Source organism: Dromiciops gliroides, chromosome 3, assembly GCF_019393635.1.
Source record: "Dromiciops gliroides isolate mDroGli1 chromosome 3, mDroGli1.pri, whole genome shotgun sequence".
In the NCBI taxonomy this organism is placed as follows: Eukaryota; Metazoa; Chordata; class Mammalia; order Microbiotheria; family Microbiotheriidae; genus Dromiciops; species Dromiciops gliroides.
The window spans coordinates 455,707,646-455,730,317 of NC_057863.1; the positions used below are offsets into that span (position 1 = coordinate 455,707,646).

The 22,672-nt window shown below is 39.0% G+C and overlaps 1 protein-coding gene across 5 annotated transcripts in view; it reads right to left on the bottom strand.

The window, feature by feature from the left end:
- The window catches only part of TANK (TRAF family member associated NFKB activator), a 91,397-nt gene that overhangs the window by 36,620 nt on the left and 32,105 nt on the right, over window positions 1-22,672 (bottom strand). For all 5 annotated transcript variants that reach the window (XM_043996312.1, XM_043996311.1, XM_043996313.1 and 2 more), the window contains exon 2: window positions 14,719-14,868. In XM_043996312.1, coding sequence (XP_043852247.1) covers window positions 14,719-14,817 — 99 coding nt within the window. In that variant the 5' untranslated portion in view covers window positions 14,818-14,868. The remainder of the gene's footprint in view (window positions 1-14,718; window positions 14,869-22,672) is intronic.

Below are 22,672 nucleotides of genomic sequence, written 5' to 3' on the forward strand. Positions count from 1 at the left end.
ATTAATAATAAAGGCTAGCACAAGAGTCAAAGTTTTTCAAATCTTGGACAATTCTAAATCCACTATGCCTTGTTAAAACTTCTCTATGTCAACATCAGTCTACCAAAATAAGGTAATAAGATCATCATTAATGTTAATTTTCCTTCATCAATCAAGCAGAAAACTAAGCCTTTTTCAAATAATTTTAATCTTCTGGCCTTTGACATGAAACAATCTCCAAGATGTCAGTATATAACATGTAAATATAAATGAACAATGGGGAATGTTACAGGAGTCAGTGAGTGCTACAAGTTGAAGAATTTTACTACTTTGTCTGGTGGCTTGAAAAATCATATATAAAATTTGGAACAATATTCTTCTTGCTACATTTTAAAGATGCAAAGGTACTGAATCCATAACAGATGAAGCTAGAATATGCCAAAAAAATAGATTTTCAAAAGTAATTTGAGGAAAAAGTAAAAGTAAAGTCCATTTACTAAGATGAAACAGAAAAAAAAAGTTATGTCACAAGGTGATGTGAAGGAAGATTAAGTTTGAGGAAATAAGGACTGAGGTATAAATAAGTTTATTAAGAATTGTGAAGAAGAAAATGAGATGCTTTTACTGTCTACTAAAAAGCAGTTTCATGAGGAGGGAGGAAGAATCAGAAAAAAAAAGCAAGATGACTGATGACATGAATTTGGGAGGGGGGAGGCCACAAAAATAGATTATATGTAAATGGAAAATTATCAGTAGAATTTAACTCTTCTGCTACATTTGATAACAATGAAACAAAAATGATCTGTAGGAAAATGACAATGGCTGTGATTTATATGAGTATGTCTATTATATGGATTAAAAACAAAACAAAACCTGAAAATGTTACTCAGGTCAAATAATTGTTGCACTGTCAGTACATATTTTTAAAAATGCAATCCCAGAGTAAGTATACTCCAGCAACTATCAAAGACCCCATGAAGCAGAAAAATCACTAAACCAAATTGAAAATGTACAACAGCAATGTCTTGTCAACACTTCTGTACAGAGCACAGACATGACAGCTAAAACAGACAGAAGAGAAGATGCTTTTGACAGCCAGGGTGTGTGAATGATTCTTTGAGTCAGATGGCAGCAACAAGTTACCAACTAGAAGATCTGCATGACAACTAACCATCCATCTGTATCAAACACCATCTGGCCAAGATGACTCCGGCTTCTGTGTGTTTGACACGCCTCCCAACGCTGAAGACTAGCAAAACAAGTGGTACACCCGCAGCTGAAGAAGTAAACAGGTATTACATAGTCCTGGTAGAAGATGGATTTGGGTGGCTGAACAAACTGTGGCACAGCAGTGTGATGGAATATTACTGCACCATTCAAAATGACAAGCTTGAGAAATATAAAGAAATATGGAAAGACATATGAAATTATGCAAAAAGGAAGAAAACAGAACTAGAAGAATAGCATATACATTTACTATGATTATAAAAAGCAACAGCATAAAAAAACTTTATATGCATACAGATGTAGGAGAGACTTGAATCAATAAGTTGCTGCTATTGGTTTGTTAGTTTAAAAAGCAAATAATTCTTACGTGGTTATGAGTTTCCCTCTTTCTGCTTAGATTCTTTTAAAATTTCATTAAAAATTTGTTTGTTTTTTAAAACAGAATGGATTTGCATGCTAAAGCCATGATGAATCCTGCACTGATGTAAATTTCGGGGGTAACTCTCAATGACCAGGGACAGTGCACATGTCTCAAATTCCATGACAGTATTCTACACATATATTAAGCTTTCCTAAATAGAACAAAAATCTTAATTGTCTTAATAACAGTTTCCAGTTCACATCATTCATCCCCAAGGTTCTAGGATAGAACACTCCTAACTGCCACATAATTTTGGACACACAGCTGTACAAGCATTGCTGAATATAAATAAAATTAAAATGATGGCATGTACTACAACTTAAATTTTCCCTTCTCATGGATACTGAACCAGCTTTCATTTTTTATCTTCTCTAAAACAAAAACCTTAAAACTTATATTTTATAATTTTTCTATGTGAAAGATACAAGTTCTCCAATATTACAAATGAAATCATATCACTGAGGGTACAAGTCAAGAAATTTCTCTTCTCATCATTTCTCCCTCTCCCAAAACTGATTTTACATTTCAGAATCCTTTAAATTATTAGAAAATTGGCCACCTATTAACAAAGGGAGCTGAATCTTCATTATAAGATTTGCTTAGCTACTACAGAGACCCACAAAAGGAACCTCGATGGTTCATGAAGGAACATAATTAAATAGTAATTATCTTATTGCATAGCACGTTAGACGTATCAACTAATTAACTAACTGTCTCATCTTGACACTTCAGTGAGCTAAGCATCATGTTCAATTTTACAGCTGAGCAAACTGAAGAGAAGAAAAATGGTAAGAGATCATCTAAACCAAGATTACTACTCTGGTGTTTCTGGCTATACAAATCTATATAGTAGACAATTATTTTCACACACCCCCCCCATTCATCAATACAACAGTATCAGCTGTTGAGGCATTTCAATCATGTCCAACTCTCCAAGGCCCTATTATGGGTTTTCCTGGCAAAGATCCTGGAGTGTTTTTACCATTTCATTCTCCAGTTCATTTTACAGATGAGGAAACTGAGGCAACCAGGGTTAAGTGACTTGCCCCAGGGGGTTACACAGCTAGTAAGTGTCTGAGGTCAGACTTGAACTCAGGAAGACGAATTTTCCTGATTCTAGCCTGAGCACTCTACCCGGTGCTACACCAAGGTGCCCCCACAGGTCAATAAGGATTTTGTTTGTTTGTTTGTTTGTTTCGGGGCACTGAGGGTTAAGTGACTTGCCCAGGGTCACATAGCTAGTAATTGTCAAGTGTCTGAGGCCGGATTTGAACTCAGGTCCTCCTGAATCCAGGGCCAGTGCTTTATCCACTGAGCAACCTAGCTGCCCCCATCAATAAGGATTTTATTAAGTGGCTTCTATGTGACAGGTGAGAGGCAGTGTTTTATAATGGATAATGAGCTAGATTCAGGAGAATTCAGGAGAATTAGGAAAATCTTTCAAGTGCTGCCTCTGACAGTTACTGGCTGTGTGACCCTGGGCAGCTCACCTAACCTCTCTGAGTCTCCCAGGCAGCTATTCCTAAATTGCATAGCAGATGCTGATTTTCATGAGCAGAGGCAATTTCTTTGGTGGGAGTTCTCTATACCAATACAATCACAAGTCTGATTTTTTTTTAAGTGTCAGGTGCTGTGGATAAGAGACTAAAAATAAAAACGAAGTAGTCCCTGCTGTGTCCCTGCACGCTCGTGTGTGTGTGTGTGCGCGCGCGCGCACACACACACACACACACACAATAAGAATGAGGTAATTTTTTTGGAGGGGGAGGTCCTAGCAGCTGGGGGAAACAAGAAAGGCTTCATGTAGAAAAGAGCTCTTGAGCTAAACTCTGAGGCAAACCCAGGATTCTGAGAGGTAGAAATAAGGAAAGAAAGTATTCTAGGCATGGAGGGCAGCTATGCAAAGATGTGCAGATGGAAGATGGGATGGCATATAGCAGCAATAACAAGAAAGCTATTTTGGTTTGGACTAGAGAATGTGAAGGAGAGTATACTTTTGAAAAGGGAGGCTGCAGAAAGGTTAAGAAGGGTTTTCAAGGTCAAATAGAAGATTTGATTCTAGCAGTAATAAGGAGTCACCGAAGTTGTTTGAGCAGGGAAGTAACAAGGCCAGCCCTGTGCTTTAGAAAACTCACTGTACGGAGCTATACGGAAGACAGATTGGAGAATTACACAAGAAAATCCCTGCAGTTTTGATCACAAACTACCTATTACAATATTAGAATGATCACACTTTCTCAGCATGCCAGATTGGTATTCTGACAAACTATTTTCATCTTACAAATAATTTCCTAATTCATTCTAAGTTTCAATAATTTACTTTCAATTATTTCAAAAATTAATTTAAATAATTTTATTATTCATATGGCATCAATTATAATATATACTCTAGATAATGCTCAACAAAAGTTGATAACTACCACTGAACACAGATAAAGTACCTGGACTTTCTGAATGTCCTCACTTGATACCCTTATCTTTTCTTAGTCATCCCTTTCTAGCTTAGTGAAACCTGAGATCCAGAAGTCTTTGTTTAAAGGGCCAGTGTGATACCTTCACTTAACCAAGGGTGTTCCATCAAATATGGATGTTCAAAGCTTGGAGAGGGAGGCAAACAGGATTTAGGACTGAATATATGGTAAAATATGGCTGAGTAAAGCTACACTAGGAAAGTGGATGAAGGAAGCTGGTTTTCTGGTTTTATCTTTACTATAAAGAAAGGTCACTGGGCAAATGTGTGTGAGAGACTAGAAGCTATGAGTATCTCTCCCTAAACTTTCAAACTGTTCTATTTCTTTTGAAATAATGCCTTTTTCACACACAAAAAAAATGCCTTTTTGCTTTACCAAGCAACCTATGTTTCTGTTGGATATGAACTTCTAAAAACCTAATTGTATCCTTTGGAAACATGTGCCCTGGCAGCAAAACTCACAGAAGAATGTGCTGAACTCATCTTCTAACCAAGAACAGCTTGGAAGGTCAGAAGGAGGGAGGTGCTGTGCTGATACAGGAGTCGAGTCCAACCCCACAGTCACTCTGACACAGATCCAGTCCCAGGAAGGCCTCACCAGAGAAGGAGACCCCCAGAGCCTCTGAATCAGCTGAAGCGCCAGTGTTGTCTGGAACTAAGCTCACAGTCTGGTAAGAGGGCTGAGCCCTGGGCAGGGGGGAGACTACATGGGTCTAGGCTGGTGCTGAGGCAGAACTTAGATTTTTCTCCCCTGCCAGGAACCAGGAGGTAGGCTTGAGAAGCAGTGGCCAAGGTGGGGGAGGGGCACAGGCTCATTGGAGCTAACAACCACAACACACAAAGCTGGCTGATTAGCAAGTTGGCCTGGGGTCATCTATGGACCAGGGAACAGGCCAGGCGAGTGAAGAACCTGAGCCTCCTTAAATCATACCACCTGGGACTTCTTAAGCTTGGGATACTGCAGCCTGGAAACAGTGCCCCACTTTAAGGAGCTAAAAGTCAAGTAAAAGAAAGGCAAGATGAGCAGACAGAGAAAGGTGAGGACCATAGGAAGTTTCTTCAGTAACAAGGAAGACCAAGGGGCACCCTCAGAGGAAGATGTCAACATCAGGGCCCCTATAGCTAAAGCTTCCAAGAAAAATATGAATTGGTCTCAGGACACAGAGGTGCTCAAAAAGGACTTTGAAGATAAAATTAGAGAGGTAGAGGAAAAAATGGAAAGAGAAATGAGGGTGATGCAGGAAAGACATGAGAAAAAAGTCAACAACTTGAAAAGTCAAATTGGCCAAATGTAAAAGGAGGTACAAAAGCTCTCTGATGAAAATGATTGCCTAAGAATTAAGACTGAACAAATGGAAGCCAGTAACTTTATGAGAAACCAAGACACAATAAAGCAAATCCAAATGAACAAAAAAATAGAGGGCAATGTGAAATATCTTCTGGGAAAAACTGCTGACCTGGAAAATAGGTCCAGGAGAGATAATTTGAAAATTATTGGTCTACCTGAAAACCATGATCAAGGAAAGAGCTTAGACATCATCTTCCAAGATATTCTCAAGGAAAATTGCCCTGAAATTCTACAAGCAGCAGCTAAAATAGAAAATGAAAGAATCTACAGATCACCTCCAGAAAGAGATCCCAAAAGGAAAACTCCTAGGAATATTATAGCCAAATTCCAGAGGCCTCAGGTCAAGGAGAAAATATTGCAAGCTGCCAAAAAGAAAGAATTCAAGTACTGTGGAGCCCCAATCAGGATAGCACAAGATCTATCAGCTTCTACATTAAAGGACCAGAGGGCATGGACTATGATATTTCAGAGAGCAAAGGAATTGGGATTACATCCAAGAATCACCTACCCAGCAAAACTCAGCATAATCTTTCAGAGGAAAAAATGGGACTTTAATGAAAAAGAGGACTTGCAGATATTTGTGATAAAAAGACCTGAACTGAATGGCAAATTTGACTTTCAAATACAAGACCCTAGAGAACCATAAAAAATTGGAGTTGGGGGACATGCCTGGGGTCATACAGTGGGTGACTGTCTTGTGTCTGAGGCTGGGTTTTGGCTGGGATCCCCCTGGGTCCAGGGGTGATGCTTTGTCCACTGTGTCACCTAGCTAAGTGATAACATCTTTACGGTTAAATTGAGGGGTGAGGGAAAGGCACTGGGGGAGGGGGAAAGGCAGAGGTGAAATCCTACATGAAAGAAATAGGAAAAGGCTTATGGAATGGGGGAAGAGATGGGAGAGGAGCAGGGCAGTAAATGAATTTTACACTCATCAGAAAAGGCTCAAAGACCATAAACTCATCAGAGTTGCCTTGAGGAGGGACTAACACACACACACACCCAACTGGGTGGAGTAATCTATTTAATCTGGGCAGTAAATGAACCTAACACTCAGAAGAATTGGCTCAAAGACCTCAATCTCATTAGAATTGGCTCAAGGAGGGAATAATGTACACACTCAATTGGGTGGAGTAATCTCTCTGACCCTGCAGGAAAATAGGAGTGGAAGGGGATAAAGAGAGAAGGGCAAAAGAAGTAAAGGCAGAGTGGGGGAGGGGACAGACAGAAGCAAATCCCTTTTGAAGAGGGATAGGATAATAGAATAAATATTATGGGGAAGGGAATAGGATGGAAGGGAAACAGTTAACAATAGTAATCATGAAAAAGAGAAAAGGGGGGAAAATTGTACAAAAAATATTTAGAGCAACTCTTTGTGGAGGCTAAGAATTGAGAATCAAGGGAATGTCCATCAATTGAGGAATGATGGAAGAAGCTGTGGTATATGATTGTGGTGGAATGGTCTTGTGCTATAGGAAATGACAAACAGGATGATCCCAGAAAAACCTGGAAAGACTAATGAACATTGACGTATAGTGAAGTGAGCAGAGCTGGAGGACATTGTGCATAGTGACAGCAGTATTGTTTAGTGAGCAATTGTGAATGACTTAACTACTCTCAGCAATGCAATGATCCAAGACAATCCCAAGGAACTAATGAGGAAGCTTACTATCCACCCCCATAGAAAGAACTGATAAAGAGAACACTTGTTGATTGTACATATATAACCTGGTTGCAATCTTGTGGAGGGGGGAGGAAAGGGAGGGAGAAAAATTTGGAACTCTAAATTTTATGAAAATGAATGTTAAAAACTACCCTTACATGTAACTGGAAAAAATAAAATAAATGTTTGTCACTAGAAAGAAAGGAAGGAAGGAAGGAAGGAAGGAAGGAAGGAAGGAAGGAAGGAAGGAAGGAAGGAAGGAAGGAAGGAAGGAAGGAAGGAAGGAAGGAAGGAAGGAAGGAAAGAAAGAAAGAAGCATGTGCCCCAATTTTAGAATTTGAGGGTTTTTTTTCCTTTGGGTCCCTGATTCAACTGCCAAAAAAACCAAACCAAACCAAAACAAAACATGAGGAAAAGCTAGGATTTATCTGAATTGTTTTTTCCCAAATTAATGAGCAGGATGATGTAAGGGGATTCCCCACCCCCACCCCCCCATTCTTGTTATGTTTGTTATCATTGAGCCCTCTGCTTACTTCCCCCACTATCTCCTCTTTCACCCCTCTCTCACAGGAAGAAGTAGCCCTTCTTACCAAGGCAAAGCAGTCTACATTCAATCACATTCTATCCTGTCTTTTCCTGTAAATTACCCTATCAACCATACTCTCTTACCAATCTCCAATTTCTCCCTATCTAAAAGCTACTTCCCTGTTGCCAACAGATATGTCCATGTCTCCCCCATCATTAAAAAACCTGACTTGATCCATCCACATTTTCTATCATTTCTCCTCCCCTTCTCTGATAAACTCCTTGAGAAAGTCATTTATACTCACTGCCTCCCCTTTTTCTCCTCCTGCTTGATCCTAAACCTTCTATAGTCTGGCTTTTGTCCTCATCATTCAACTAAAACAGCTCTCTCCAAAGTTACCAATAATCTTTTTTTTTTTTAAAATGCTTGAGGGGCAGCTAGGTGGCGCAGTGGATAAAGCGCTGGCCCTGGATTCAGGAGGACCTGAGTTCAAAGCCAGCCTCAGACACTTGACACTTACTAGCTGTGTGACCCTGGGCAAGTCACTTAACCCTCATTGCCCTGCAAAAAAACAAACAAACAAAAAAAAATGCTCGAGGGGCAGCTAGGTGGCGCAGTGGATAAAGCGCTGGCCCTGGATTCAGGAGGACCTGAGTTCAAAGCCAGCCTCAGACGCTTGACACTTACAAGCTGTGTGACCCTGGGCAAGTCACTTAACCCCCATTGCCCCGCAAAAAAAAAAATGCTTATTCAGAAACATTTATTATGACTATCGTTCCTCTGTACAGACAGCACTTTTCTGTTTGTTTGGTTTTTGGTGAGGCAATTGGGGTTAAGTGACTTGCCCAGGGTCACACAGCTAGTAAGTGTTAAGTGTCTGAGGCTAGATTTGAACTCAGGTCCTCCTGAATCCAGGGCCAGTGCTCTATCCACTGCGCCACCTAGCAGCCCGAGACAGTACTTTTCTAGACAATAAGAGAGACAGAATCTTTAAAGAGATTCTAACATCTTGACATGTTGGGCTAAGTATCTGAAAACCGAGGGTGTATGGAATAACCTGAGTTTTATCCAACAACCATCCCCAGATAATGAATTTGGCTGAATAATATAGGCGATGTTGTAGACTTTGTAGGTGCCAACAATCTTTTTAATGTCCAATCTGATAGCCTATTCTCAATCCCTCTTCTGGAACTCTCTGTAGTCTCTGACGCTGTAGATTACCCTCTTCTGGATACTCTCCTTTCTAGGGTTTCCAAACACTTCTCTCTCATGGTTTTCCTCTTACCTTCCTAATACCAATCATTCCTTCTCAGTCTCCTTTGCTGTCTCTTCCTCCTGCCCACAAAAACTGTGGGGATTCTAAGGCCCTATCCTGGGCTCTCTTCTCTTCTCCCTCTGTACCTTCTCATTTAATGATCTTATCAGCTCCCACAGGTTCACTTGTCTCAATGCAGATGATTTTCAGATCTATTTGTCTAGATCTAACCTTTTTCCTGAGCTATAGGCTTGCACTTCCAAATGCTTTTTGGACTTCTCGAACTGGATGTCCCATAGACATTTTAAACTCAAAATCTCCAAAAATTAATTTGTTATCTTTCCACCCAAACCATCCTTTCTTTCTATCTTCTCTATTACTGTTGCCCATGCCACCATCTTTGCAGTCACTCAAGCTACGAAGAGAAGCTGAAATGCACCTATCCTCTAAGGTTGCCATAAATAAAGGCAAATATGTCCTCCAAAGGATGTGGGCCAGACAATAGTATAATGAAATAGACTCAGGACTGGTTAAGTAGTGAGTCCAAAAGAACAATCATCAATGGTTAAATGTCAACTTAGATGGTCTCTAGGATTTGCCCATAGCCCTGTATTTATTTAACATTTTTATCTGGGACTAGGATAAAGGCATTGCTAATATCCTTCTAAATCTAAAAATGACTCTAAGAATAAATGAATTAAAAAAAAGAATAAATGAATATACACGCATGACAGAATCAGGATCTAAATGATCTTGACAGACTATAATCTAATAAAATGTAATTGAATAAGGATAAATATATAGCCTTACACTTAAATTGAAAGCATTTATTTTCATAAGCATAACACTGATTGATTCCAGGTGGTGAAGACACAGCTAGACAACAGTTTGTCTGTAAAAGATATAGGAATTGGGGCAGCTAGGTGGCACAGTGGATAGAGCACCGGCCCTGGAGTCAGGAGTACCTGAGTTCAAATCTGGCCTCAGACACTTAACACTTACTAGCTGTGTGACCCTGGGCAAGTCACTTAACCCCAATTGCCTCACTTAAAAAAAAAAAAAGATATAGGAATTTACTGGACTTCAAGTTTTCTAGGAGTTACGGGATCCTATTTCTGCACCTAGAAAGGACCCTTAGAGACCAACTATTCCAACTTCCACTTTTACTAATGAAGAAACTGAGACCCAGTGAGATTAAGTGACTTACTCAAGATCACACAGCTGGCAAGTGTCAGAGATGAGATTTGAATCCAGATCTGCCAAGGCAATACAACTGGTATTAACTCTGTGCCAGGCACCATGCTAAGACAGGGGACACCAAAAAAGATAAGAAACAAAGCAGGACCTGCTCTCAAGGAGCTCACAGTCTAACGGGAGGGAAGGGAGACATATGCAAACAACTATGTACAAACAAGATAAATTGGGGGTAATCTCAGATGGAAGGCACTAGGATTGAGGACTGAGAGAACTTTATATTTGATTCTGGAGGTAAGGAGGTGACATGGTCAAAGATGAATTTTAAGATGATCAGTTTGACAGCTGAATGGAAGATGACTTGGAGTGAGAGACAGGGGCTGGGGCAACAGGGACCAGTGTGGTAGTGTCAAAAGAAAGAAGGAAGAATATATGAGACATGTTATGATGGTAGAAATGGCAGGACTTGGCAACTCATTGGATATGGTGAAGGGTGAGGGATATGAGAAATCAAGGATGATACCAAGGTTGTGAGCCTGGGTACTCACCCAGGGAAGATAGAGGTACTCTTAAGAGTAATAAGGAGGTCAGGAAGAGTGAAATGTTTGGGTGAAAGATAATGAATTTAGTTTGGGATTCTAAATCCTATTCTCTATCCAATAAACCATGCCACAGTATGATAATGCAGCCAAAAAAAGTGGAATCTTAGGCTGCATTTTGAGGGGTATAGTGTCCAGAAAGAAGGAAGCATTAGTTATGCCATACTTTGCCCTGATCAGGTCACATTGGGGGTATTATGTCCAATCTTAGGCAATACATTTTAGGAAGGTCAAAATATCCAGAGGAATGTGACTAGAGTAATGAAAGGTCTTACAATCATACCATAAGATTGGTTAGAGGAACAAGGGTGTTTTACCCTGATGATATTTAAGAGGGAATAAAGGATCACAGATTTAGAACTGAAAGGGGCCTTAGAGGCCATGTAGTCAAATTCTATCATTTTACAAATGAGGAAATTGAAGCTTAGAGAGGTTACGTGATTTGTCTACTGAAATGAATTCCCTTTAATTTGTGGTATCATCAAATGGAGTTCAGAAGCAGTCCTTCCAGCAATACTTCAGACACTCTAAGCCTGGTTCAAAAGGAAGCAGTGTGGGGGTAGCTAGGTGGCACAGTGGATAAAGCACTGGCCCTGGATTCAGTAGGACCTGAGTTCAAATCTGGCCTCAGACACTTGTCACTTACTAGCTGTGTGATCCTGGGCAAGTCACTTAACCCTCACTGCCCTGCAAAAAAAAAAAAAAGGAAGCGGTGTGTTGGTCAATGTGTCCCCCTACTTTCCTTGATTCGTTCTGTGCCACAAAAGCAAGAACAGAAATCATAGTATCATAGAGTTAGAGATGGAAGGGACTGCCTTATTATTTATAATGCTCCTTGACAGACACTAGCCCACCAAACTGGCGTTCCTGCTCTTCTGTACACAGGACATGCTACTTTCTGTCCCTGTGACTTTATATAAGCTGTCCTTCTAGGATGTACTATACCCCTGCCTCTCAGAATTCTGTGCTTCCAGTTTTCAGACAAAGAAATTAAAGCTATCTATAATCATATGAAAAAATGCAAGATATTTCAGCTTCACCTCTGGCATAGGAAGCTAACCTATGGTTGTTATCATTGAGCAGTAACTGAGGCAGGTATTAGTGGAGATTCTTAAACCTGAGCTCCACAGTCTTCCAGTGGGTCATAAATAGATTTCAGTGAGTCTGCGAATGGTTTTTAGAAACATATTTTGATAACTGTATTTCAATATTTGCTTCTTTTACAAGTCTACAAATTGTATTTGATGGATTTAAAAATATTCTGAAAAGAGGTCCAAAACCTTCAACTAACTGCTGAAAGGGCCCAATTACAAAAAATGGCTAAGAATCAATACACTAGATAAACTTGCTTATGCTTCTTTTTTTCTTTGCTACTCAAACCTTAAGTAAAAGAAGCTCTTGACTTAAATATTATTATAAACTTTTAAAAATGCAGTATTGGATATAATAATTTTTCAAAGCAATAGTTCAAGCAAGAAAAAACAACAAAGAAAACAACATAATGGCCTCTGGGTTTTTTTTAACAGCTTATAGAAGATTTTTTTTAAAGGAAAAACTTTTAAAAATAAGTTTATCTCAGAGAGGGATAAAAAGAACACCTGCTTCTATGGTGATTAAGATCTATTATCTCTCTCTAAGTAGATACCAAGCTCCCAAAGGTCAGAGCCTGTTATGCCATTTTTGTATTGCTCAAAGTAGCTATCATAATACCTTACATACTGTAAAAGCTTAACAATCTATATGGAGTGACTGACTACAAAAAGCATGCTCTGATGTAGGTTATTATTTTTAATGTAAAATGGAATGGAAGATTTAAGCACCCTACAAATTTAAGTTATTTATTATACATTACCCTCTACCCTATCCCCTTAAAAGAAGATATCTGTAGTGAAAGATGTATTGACCCTGCTTTTCCTCAATCAATGTTTTATTTGTTTTCCAAAGTTTGATGAACACTCAGTCATTAAAATTTGGTAACTTCAATTCTATTATTGCAACAACAGAAGTGTACTGATTAAAATCTGAACCGAAGAAAATACAACAAAGAAGAGACCTTAAAAATCTTTTCCTTTTACTACACAGAACAACCAAAAATTCCATAAGAAAGCCTGTGTAGGTACATGAGAAAATAACAAACAAAAAGCAATGATGGAAGTTTTGTTACATGAAAAATGACTGAAAATTAATGTGGGCAGTGTGCAGCACAAGATTAATAATACCTTTGTCCAAGTATGTTAGCAGGTATTTTTAACGGTGGGGCTTTAAGGTAATAAAAATAATAATATTATATTTACTTATATTTTTCTTTGTTACATATTTGAGTATTTCATACCACTCCAGCTTTCAGAGGAAAAACAGAAAAAAAAAATCATGTCCACTTATCTTCCTCCTTCCCCTTCTAAAATAGTATCTATTGAAAGCAGCTCATTTTTATACTTTAAGGTTTATGAAACACTTATAAATTGCTTAAAACAGCATTCCAAGATAGATAATGAAAATATTCCCATTTTACATATGAGGAAAATAACACTCAAAGAGGTTAAGTGATTTATTAGTGCTCCCATAAGTTGTAAGAATGAAAGCCAGTATTCAAATAGCCTCTTGACTTAAAGTCCAGAACTTTTTAACACTAGAACATAACACTGATATTATCAGAGGCATGTTTCAGGGTAGACAAGGGGATATACTAAAGGGGTTGACAGTTTCTTACCACTGTCTCTAGCAGGAGAGGAAAGTCCAGAAAACTAACTCCTCTACCCTCATACAAATTTACCCTCCTTTCTCATCCTTTCTTCCTCTCACCTCAGCTGGATCAAGACCAGGCTGTCAGATTTCTTAATGTACGTACATCTCTGTTCCTAGTCAAAAGCAGGAAGGAGGTGCGGTATGTGTGGGTGCAACAATAGTAGTTAGGATTTTCTTCCCCAAGACCAAAAGTGATAAAAACCCAAATTTAAAATATAAACTTAAGTTTAAACACAATCTTTCAAACATTTTACAAATAATCTCCTTTTCTCTTTCTCTTAGAGTCCACATTTTCCTTTTTATGTGGCTCCTAAGAATGAGGGAAATTACTAAGAGACTGGAGAAATGTTAGGAGATGTAGATTTCAATTAATTTTGCCACTGACTGTTCTTTTGTAAACGGGAATGAGCTATTCAAAGATTATTAATGAGTGATGGGCAGCAGACTACAATACCTGAATGGCACTCCACTTTAGAGTGAAAATATCAGGAGAAAGGAGTAGTCATCAGAGATGGAAGGGACAATCTCCATCTAGTATATAATCTTTCATTTGACAGGCAGGAAAACTGAGTGAGTAGGCCTTCACTCCCCCCAAAAAAGTTTCTTAAAAGAGCTTAGCCTAGAACCCAAGTCTTCTTACCCTAGAGTTCCTTCTATGACAATAAAATGATTTTTTTGGTAAATGTGTTAAAGCATGTGATTTCCCAAACTCTTATCAGAATACTTGAGAGAAGCTAAGATGGCTATAACTTTCATTAATTATCAAAGAGTCTCCTTAAGCAGTTTACCCTTATCATATTGTCATTGGGATAGAACTGATTGGAAACCTATTGGTATCTTTCTATAAAGAGACATTCATAATAAGTTAAGCTACATGCTATTTTCAGGTTTGTATGGTATTTCTGCCAAGCAAACAACAATGTAAAGAAATAAAAAGTCAGTTAAGGCACTGATACTTCCTGACTTTCTCTTTTAAAAAATAATTCTTGTTTTTTATTTCATCTATGTTGCATATGTGATGGAAACACTAACATTTCCATTTCTAGATTTAAAAGAGACCATATTTTTGGTCATTCACAAACATGTAACCCTTAATTAACCCACAATCATTCCACATGATTCAATTCTTTAGCATACCATGCAAAAATATGTCAAATTTCATGGCTTGATTAATGAGTCTCTTTGATATTTCAGACTCTATTCTTCCCAGTGATTTCCACTTATAGCAGGAGTTCAGTAGCAAACAGAATACCATGATTTTCAAGGGGTAACTTTCCAAACCAGCATCACATACCTTTTGTTGTAGTTCTTTTACAGCAGAATCTCTGTCCATGCATGCCTGACGGAAGGCTTCATAAGCTTTATTGAGCTGCTCTCCCATGTTTTTGTCCATTCCTCTCTGTCCTGTAGCATCACTGAAAAGGATAGTGTCAATGACAAAGATCTAGAGCAGGAGAAATCAAGAGAGAATTGAATCATTATTGAATAAATATAATTTCATTGTGCACTTTACAGATCTCTCTAATAAGGCTTACTGAATATTCTGTAGCATATAGTGTTTATGATCTAAAAATCTGGCCAAGAGTATTTGAGAAACCATGCATTTTCATGATTTCATAACATTCTTCACAAATGGCCAAGAAACAAGAGGCATCTGAATTCACAAAGATATCACTTTTTAAATGGTAACTGACCAGGCCACCTGAACCTACAGAAATGTGTTGGGCTATTTTATTCACATTACACAGTGCTTTCCAGTAAAAGGAGGAAAAAAAGCACAACAGCAGTAGCAATGTGGGGAGGGATATCTTTTACTAAACGGACAGTTACTTCCACTTACAAGGTGAATTCTTGCTACATTGAAATTGGAGCAAAATTAAATAGATAATAAATGTTTGTAGATGGAGTTCATACTGTTGTTATCTCAGAGCAATTAAAATGTGTGAAAATGCTCTTATTTTAGCACAAAACCTAGGGAGGGCTGTTGTCAGATAGTACATTAAAAAAAACCAAAACACATCCCTTCAGTCCTCTTCCCACACTAGCTCTTCAACCTCCCTGCTGCTTCTGAACTCCAGGTTATATGGTTGGTAGAGGTAATTTGAGAATGCCCTTGTTTTGTACTATCAGTTTGTGTAATAGCTCCAGCTGCCTGCCTGCCTTGGTAGAAGCCCACCTAATGAGTCCGATTCTCCTTTCCGGTTGGGAAGGGCACAATGAAGAGGAAGGAGTCCTCTGTTAGCCATTCCTGTCATTGTCGATGTCAAGTTCTTTTACCTCCTTAGAAACCTTCCATTATTTCAGGTTCTGATAGGGTACAAGATTTTTCATTTTATCCTAACATCAGTCTTTTTACAGTTTCCTACATGGAACATTCCAGTCCTAGGAAAAAAATGTCATCTCACTTCAGGATATCAAAAGTGTCAAATAGTTAAGCGACCAATCATCTATTCCATAACAGCAGTAAGATTATTTAAGACTTGTATATCCTTATTATGATTTCACTCCCACCCAATAACTGAAGTCCCTTTAATACCTTTTTATCTAATGATTCATAGAGGGTAGCTCTTTTTAACAAACAGAATCATTTCAAGAATCACTGTCTTTAGCAGGGTCAAGCTGGTAGAAAGTGGCTTTGAAAACCTTAAAACACCCATAGGCAGCTTGGTGACACAGTGGATAGAGTGCTGGGCCTGGAATAGGAGAACCTGAGTTCTAAACCTACTTACTGTGTGAAGTTGGGCAAATCACTTAACCTCTATCTGCCTCTGTTTCCTCATCTGTAAAATGGAGATAATAGCAGCACCTGCCTCTTAGGATTGTTCTGAAGATAAAGCATTTTTCAAGCTTTAAAGCACAGGGCAGCTAGGTGGCACAGTGGATAGAGCACCAGCCCTGGAGTCAGGAGTACCTGAGTTCAAATCCAGCCTCAGACACTTAACATTTACTAGCTGTGTGACCCTAGGCAAGTCACTTAACCCCAATTGCCTCACCGAAAAAAAAAAAAAACAAACACCAAACTTTAAAGCACTATAGAATGCTAGCTATATATGTGTGTGTGTGTGTGTATATATATATATATATATAAACATTAAGTCTTAGGTATCTAGAGCAATATTTGTGATAATTACTCTAAATAGTTCCTATTACATGTCCTACAACATCTTATATAATAAAGGTCCTGAAGAGTGACAAGTGAAAAACAAATATCCACTGTTTAGTCTAAATATTACTAAATATGTGATGACATTGATTGAAATAAATGTTTCAAAGTTATATATCAGACAAAAAATACAGTCATCCCTTAAGTAAGGTTCACATTCAAATTCAAAGCACTGTACTAAGAACTGACAAATTATCCACCAAAATATTCTAGGGAGCCTTGGGATAGGGAGCCTTGACCTGTATCATACAAATGCCACTTCAAGAAGAAAGCCATTGAACAATTTCCTCATGGATGTATCCCATTTCTCCAAATGGGGAAAAATGCTGTAGAAACAAACTTCAGGTCAATGTCATTAAATAAATTATATATTTAATTCCTATCTCACTCTAGAGAAAAGAATTGGGTGTTACATCAGTGACATGGACCATTTAAAAAAAAAAAAGGAAACTGTCTCCAGGATGCAGCTAATTAAATTGGACAGATTTCAAATATTAACACCCTGAACTTTAATGCCACTGGTCCTTCAATTTTTTCCCCCGGTTTTACATTTGCTAAGTGTAAAATTAATCTAACAATTTAAGAAACACATTTCCACTGCATTTTTGTCAGCTTTCCCCACAATTTTGAAGGCTCAATAGGACTTTTGCTTTTCAATACCAGCATGGAAAACCCTAAGGCCCAGCTAGATTAATGAACTCTAGTTTCCTATGCCTACTACACAGAAAGAGGCTCCTTTCTTAAATCACTAAGTTTTTGTTGTTGTTGTTTCTTTGTTTTTAAAGAGTTAATCGCCGTTCACATTCACACATTCGCGGTTTGCAGGTTCTTCCTTCTCCCCGCAGGAAGGAGTATCCTCAGAGGCTTTACTTTTTACAGGGAACCTGCGAGAAACGTATGATGATAGACCCCGGGCCGAAGCACACAGAAAGCGAAAGCGACTTGAGGCCAGAGCCGCGCGCCTCCGGGGCTGAGACCTGGACCTTCTGGACTGACAGACACCACGACCCCACTTCCCATCCCAGCTAGGAAATGACAGCAAACCCTCCCTTTGCCTCTTCGACTGTGGCTGCTTCTCTTCCTCCAGGAAGAGAAAACGGAGGGCTGCGGACTTCTGGGTGGTCCATCCAGCCTCCCCAACTTCCAGCAGCGCCGTGAGGGGTGGGCTCTGTATCCAGCACAGCTGGCGGGGAGCCCGGCCGCCCCCGGGAGGATGTGGCTGGACGCTGCCGGCCCGGTTTCCCCAGCTGCAACAGGTGAGCCGAGGTAGCTCAAGGAAAATACCCGCCCCCGCCCGGTCACCCGTGTGCTTCCTCTTCTACACTGGTGTTAAAACGAAACCCTGCGACGTCGAGCAGAGGCAGAGAAGTCTGCAATTCAGTATTCCGAGAAGCAGCCGGAAGATGGGGACCCCCCCTCCCCTTTCTAAGTATGGCCCTCTCATGCTGATGAGGGGAAGCCGGTCCCAGTATCCTATTACTCAAATCTTCTGCTGCAACGGTTTTCCAGCCGCACTAAAACAGGTCTGTCAACTCTTTAGGCCAACCTGTCCATGTTTCTGTTAATCAATCTCTCTGTCTCTTTTTCTCTGTCTCTGTTACACTCTCTCTCTCTCTCTCTCTCTCTCTCTCTCTCTCTCTCTCTCTCTCTCTCTCTCTCTCTCTCTCTCTCTCTCTCCTGGTTAATACCTTCAAGAGGCATTTGCCTACACAAAGCTCTCCTGACCCAGGGTGATGATGTTCCTTCATTTGTAGTTTTATTTTTGAAGCAGAAATTCTATGGTGCAAGAGCTCATTCTTCTAATTTATGATTTAAGTCTGAAAATCTTTTATAAGTAAACAGGGCACCCTATGGCTGAGACTTAAGCAAAGACATCTGGGCTTTCCTTTCCTCAACTTCTAAGATGGTGGTGGATAGGCAGAGATTTGCAGTAGACATCTCCAAGCCACTTTATAGCTCTAAAAAGCAGGATGCTAGGATTTGTGCCACAAAAACACTGGTATGCGATTAGAGATTTAGAGCAGCAAAGGACCTCAGTTTTCATATTGTCCAGCCCCCCAAATTTTATGGAAGAGAAGTCCCAGAGAAGGAAGTGAGTGATGCCCCAAATTGCATGGTTGCCACAGCCAAGATTTGACCTCAGATCCTCAAAGTCCAAATCCTGGATGCCTTCCATTGATTATCCTACTCTCCCTCCCTACAAAAGTGAAGAGTAAAAATCTTTAACTTTAAATATGAAGTGGAATTTTCTCCCACTTACGTGGCGTGGGTGTCACTGTACTCAGATCATATTATGAAGGACAAGCAAGAAGCAGAAAGAATGAATGGAAAAACTCTTTGCTCTCTCCTTCTGGACCTAAGCCTTTCATGTTTCAGATGAAAAACTGGGTCCCAGAAAGGCAAAATTTCACACAAGCCAGTTGGGAGACCAGCTAGAGCCTACTTCTCTTGATCACCAAGTCATTGCTGTATCATATCACTAGATCCAAAGGTTTGGGTTAAATTTCACAGGTCACCAAAAGTACAGTTTTAATCTAAAGGAGACACAAATGTCAGAGAACTTCCTATTAGACACTAACCTGCTCTGTGACTGAGCAAATCACTAAACTTCAGCTTCCACTTTTTCATATGTTAAATCAGAACTATAATAGCACATACCTCACAGGGTTGTAAAGCACTATATAAATGCTAGCTATTGTTGTTAGTATAGCAGGTCCTAGTATGGGTAGCCACTACTGGTACTGTAACATCCTTAGAATTTTATTACAGGAGGGAACCTTAAAGATAATCTAGTACAAGAAGATATTTTTTTACAGAAGAGGACTCAGTCCAGAGAGGTGAAATAACTTTTTGAAATTCACCCATTTAATCACTGGCTGAACTGGGAACTGAACCCAGGTCTCCTAACTCCCAGTGTAACAGTATTCTTTCCACTTACCATTCTACCCCAAATGTTCTATTTAGAACACAAATAATTTCAAGTGTCTGATTTTTAAATGGAGGGTTAAGTAGACAAGACCTAAATAATAAGTGTAATTTCCTATCAGATAGAAACCATTTGTTATATTCTGAATAAATTTAAGAACATACTTTGACCAAAGGAAAAAAAGACATTTAGAAAGTGACCATCAGATCCAGGTCTTTCAAGTGTTTTCCCCCAAGGGGGGAGGGGGTCTTACATGCTGGAAAAAAGTATAATATTGTATATATGTATGTATATATATATATATATACACATACATATATATATACATACACACACACATATATATATATTCTTATTGATTTTATTGTTCATGACAAGCTAGCAAATGTGAAAGTAATGAAGTACAAGTATGGTTGCTATAGAAATGATTGGATAATATGACCAGTGGCTATGTCTGAAAAACAGTAGAAAAACAATCTAACATGGAATTTCCAAACAGAAATATAGGGTTTCTTGTTTTACAAATGTGCGATCATAGGATGATTAACCACTAAAATTTTCATTTTCTTTTGATTTGTTTTCGTTTCACATTCAAAATTCTCTTGTCTTTTCCCAACTGAAAGGGAACACCAAAAGAGCTTCAAAGAAGACACTGGGGGAGGGGAGGGCCCAGAAGGATTTCCTTAGAAACAGGGAAGCAAAAATTTAAAATTCAAAGGGGCTTTAGAGATCATCTGGTTCAACCTCTCTCCTTTTATTGATGAGGAAATGGAGGCCCCAATAGATAAAGTGACTTCCCTAAGGATGCGAGGTAGCAAGAGGTAAAGCCAATGTTTGAACCCAACTCCTATAATGCTGTCTAGTACTTTGGCCCACAGTCAGCAACACTCCTGGATGTGGCTGGAACCAAATTAAAATGTAATTTAAGAAACATTTAATAAAATAAAATGCAATAAGATACAGATAATGTTGCATTTTAAAGCTAAGTCAATATGTGGCCCACAAGGATCTTCATGTCATGTCATATTATGATCAGTGGCCTCCATTTCTATTTGAGTTGAACACTACTGCTCAATGCCATACTGCGGCTCTCTTCCCACGAAGTCCTAATAGTAAATGGGTCAGAGGCCACCATGGGCATCACAGTCTTGTTTTTCCACTCCTGGATATCACAGATTTGTGATTTCTGTAATGGCTTTAGGATTTCATTTCAAGTAGACTATTTATGGCATATAAACCAATTATTGATAGGTTATTTATAAGAAGCTGATCCAGGTCTATGGTCAACTAGGGCTTACTTAGTATGGGAAATTAGTCTAAGATCCATGGGCAAAACATAGATCACAACCTGAGGTTTCATAACAATAGTATAAATAGTTCTTGATTTGGTGTCAGAGAGCCTGTATTCTAATCCTGTGTTAAACATTTAAAGTTTATATGACACTGAACAAGTCATGTTATCTCTGGGCCTCAGTTTCCTTATCTGTAAAATGAAGGGTTTAGACCAAATGATCTCTTTCACTTCTATGATCCTTTGACCTTAGCTACTTAGAGATGCCTTGTTTAATTCTTTGTTTTGGTCATAGAGTGGTGATGACTCCGGTTGGATCCCTAACCTTCTCTCATCTGGAATTGTACAGATTAAGCAGAGACACTGGGATGTCTGCCTCATGGTACTCAGTGCTTTCCTGGATACTGCTCCTTTTCCCACCTGCCATTTCTGCTCAAGTCACAATACTCAAATATTTCTTGAGCACCTGCTGTAGTGTAGCCAGCATACTTTCTTAAGCCCTAGTATACAAAGAGGTGTGAGATTTAGTTTCTGCTCTCCAGGAGCAGTCTAATTGGGAAGATGGCATATAGAGGGAGACAAAAAGAAATAACCAGAGAAGGTAGCCTATGCTGGGCAGCTAGGTGAAGCAGTGGATAAAGCACTGGACTTGAATTAAAATCCAGCCTCAGACACTTACTAGCTGTGTGACCCTGGGCAACTCACTTAATATTGTTTGCCTCAGTTTCCTCATTTGCAAAATGGATATAGTAATAAGCACCTACCTTCCAAGATGATTGTGAAGTTTAAATGAGAAAATAATTATAAAGCACTTAGCATAGCACATATAGTAGGCACCATATAAATGTTCACTGTTATTACTGAAAGTTTATAAATAATAGCTACTAAAGGGGAAGTGATAACACTGACTAAGCATCATCAAGAACTTCTCTTCTATTTCTAACACTGAATGTGCTGAGGGGGATCTTTCCTCTGGCAAACCCCCCCCCTCCCCATCTTTCAGCAGTAAATGCTGAAATGAAATGCTACATTATAAAAGGACATAACAGAGATTAAATACTCATTGTCTCACTACCTACTGCCACAGGATGTCCCTCCCTTTTATTTTTTCAGATATCATAAACCACACAAAGGGCTAGGCCTACTTATTGTTTGGAAGATAAAAGTGGTGCTGAAAATGGTATGGGCATTTATCAAAAAGAGTCTTTATGGGGGCAGCTAGGTGGCGCAGTGGATAGGGCACCGGCCCTGGAGTCAGGAGGACCTGAGTTCAAATCCAGCCTCAGACACTTAACACTTACTAGCTGTGTGACCCTGGGCAAGTCACTTAACCCCAACTGCCTCACTAAAAAAAAAAAAAAGAGTCTTTATGGTTTGGTTTCATTTTTTTAAATCCTGGCCTAAAAAGATCATGAACCCAATAGTTAGGAACATCACTTAATTCTCTGTTCAGTGAAATCTTATACTGTTCAACAAATGCCTACAACCCCACCTAGCTCACAAAGTTGACTAGTTGAAGAAGCATTGTAAACCTTCAAGTACTTAACTATGGAAATGTGAATTGTTCTCCCTAACCAGTTTCTCAAAGGCAGAGGCCAGGTCTTATTTAATCTCTGTAGTTCTTCCATCAGTGAGCTATAGTGAATGGTAGTTGAAGTGAATTAAAATAATTAAGAAAATAATACAACCAGGTAATTGAAGGCATAGTTTTGTTTTTTTTTCTTTCTAGAGACTGGATGCTAAGTTGACTAAGGCTAATAGACTTTTCACTAGAATAGATGTGTCAGCATCTGTTCTTGCCTTAAGTACAATTTGGGAAAGTAATTTCAGCCATCCTACAAGACCCTCTTTAGCTTTCGATAAATATG